The following is a 1,644-nucleotide window of genomic DNA, read 5'->3' on the forward strand; positions in this document are numbered from 1 at the left end:
AAAAAATGCAGGACTAAGAATCGCTCACGTGGACACTTCCAAGTGTCCCAGTCTCTATCAAGCTTCGGTTACCTCTGAGAAATCCATGCCATGTTTTTTTCTTGACGTTAGGATGACAAATATCATGGGTTAAGATGGTTATGATAACTGATAAACTGCATATCTCAGGATATAAAGATGAAATACTACAAATACATTTTAAAATCCAGTAAAGTTGGTTTACTTTAAAGTGTAGTATATGTATTTTTCATAATTTTAAATGAAAAATAATGTTATTAAAGCAAATCTGGGAAACTTCAAAGCAATGCAAATGTGCGTAACGGATGAAAACACAGAAGGGTTTTATGATCTCAGCCTGACTGCTTCAGCTTTTATGAAGACTGATTATCATTCACCTCAGACGTCACCTTTGAAGGACAATGAGATTACTAAGGAAACTTAAAAGGATAGTTCACCCCAGAAATGAATACGCTGTCACCAATTACCATTTTAAATCTTTATCAGTTACTTTCTTCTGTTTGAGAATACTCATTTTGTCAGTGGTCACTAAAACAGTTTGGTTACCAACACTGTAAAAGAAAAAAGAAAATCATACATGAGGGTGAGTAAATAATGACAGGATTTTCATTTATGGGTGAACTAAAAAAATAAGCACTACAATTTACAAAAAGATTTTTGATTTTTAGTTTAATTAATGTAAATACAACATCACACTAACAATCTTAGAAAGATGTATCATTTTCTTTTTCCAATGGGCACAAATACAGCATATTATCAGCAAATCTTCTGGGAAAAGCACCTGAAGAGTGTATATGTAAAGACGTCATTCATAGCTGTAAGATCTATTGTTTTGAGTTAACGTTAAAACGGGATGAAATACATGATGTATTTAAACATATGATATTCAGTTCCTGTTTGTTTAACGGTTTTTGCAACTACCAACCTATAGGCAAAATCCATTATGCTATTATTAGAGACTACCGTTTCTCCAGTCCAGGAATGCTTCCTTGTTGGTGATACTCCAGGCATCAGATAACAGTCTCACCATTTTCCTATGTTTGTAAAGAGAAAAGGGGGTAATATCATGTTACATACCACACAATTACAAAAAGGTTCAATACCTCAGGAAATATTTTTAATAATGCAGTCCCTTGTTTGTCCTGAACAGTTAAACTGCCTGCTGTTCTTCAGAAAAATGCTTCAGGTCCCACAAATTTTGGATTTTCAAGCATCTTTGTGTATTTAAACCCTATCCAACAATAACTGTATGATTTTGAGATCCATCTTTTCACACCGAGGACAACTGAGGGACTAATATGCCCATCGTTTTGCTAGATAAGACTCTTCTTTCCTCGGCTGTGATCGTTTAGAGCCATTTGAAGCTGCATTTTGGAAGTTCAAACTTGGGGGCACCATAGAAGTCCATTATATGGAGAGGAAATCCTGAAATGTTTTCCTCAAAAAACATAATTTCCTTATGACTTAAGAAAGAAAGACATGAACATCTTGGATGACAAAGGGGTGAGTACATTATCTGTACATTTTTGTTCTGAAAGTGAACTACCGGGGGTTTGAAAACTTTTAAATTTGAAGATCAGGTTAAATTTAACTTTTTTGGCTTCTGGAAACATGTACAGGTAAGTT

At 34.3% G+C, this 1,644-nt stretch overlaps 1 protein-coding gene across 1 annotated transcript in view; it reads right to left on the reverse strand.

Moving 5' to 3' along the window:
• Positions 1-723: 723 nt before the first annotated feature.
• msh3 (mutS homolog 3 (E. coli)) overlaps positions 724-1,644 on the reverse strand; it is a 78,249-nt gene continuing 77,328 nt past the window's right edge. Inside the window, exon 24 of the mRNA XM_073841197.1 lies at positions 724-1,052. Within this exon, the coding sequence (XP_073697298.1) occupies positions 971-1,052 (82 nt within the window). The 3' untranslated portion in view covers positions 724-970. The remainder of the gene's footprint in view (positions 1,053-1,644) is intronic.

This window comes from Garra rufa, chromosome 5, assembly GCF_049309525.1.
Source record: "Garra rufa chromosome 5, GarRuf1.0, whole genome shotgun sequence".
NCBI lineage: Eukaryota > Metazoa > Chordata > Actinopteri > Cypriniformes > Cyprinidae > Garra > Garra rufa.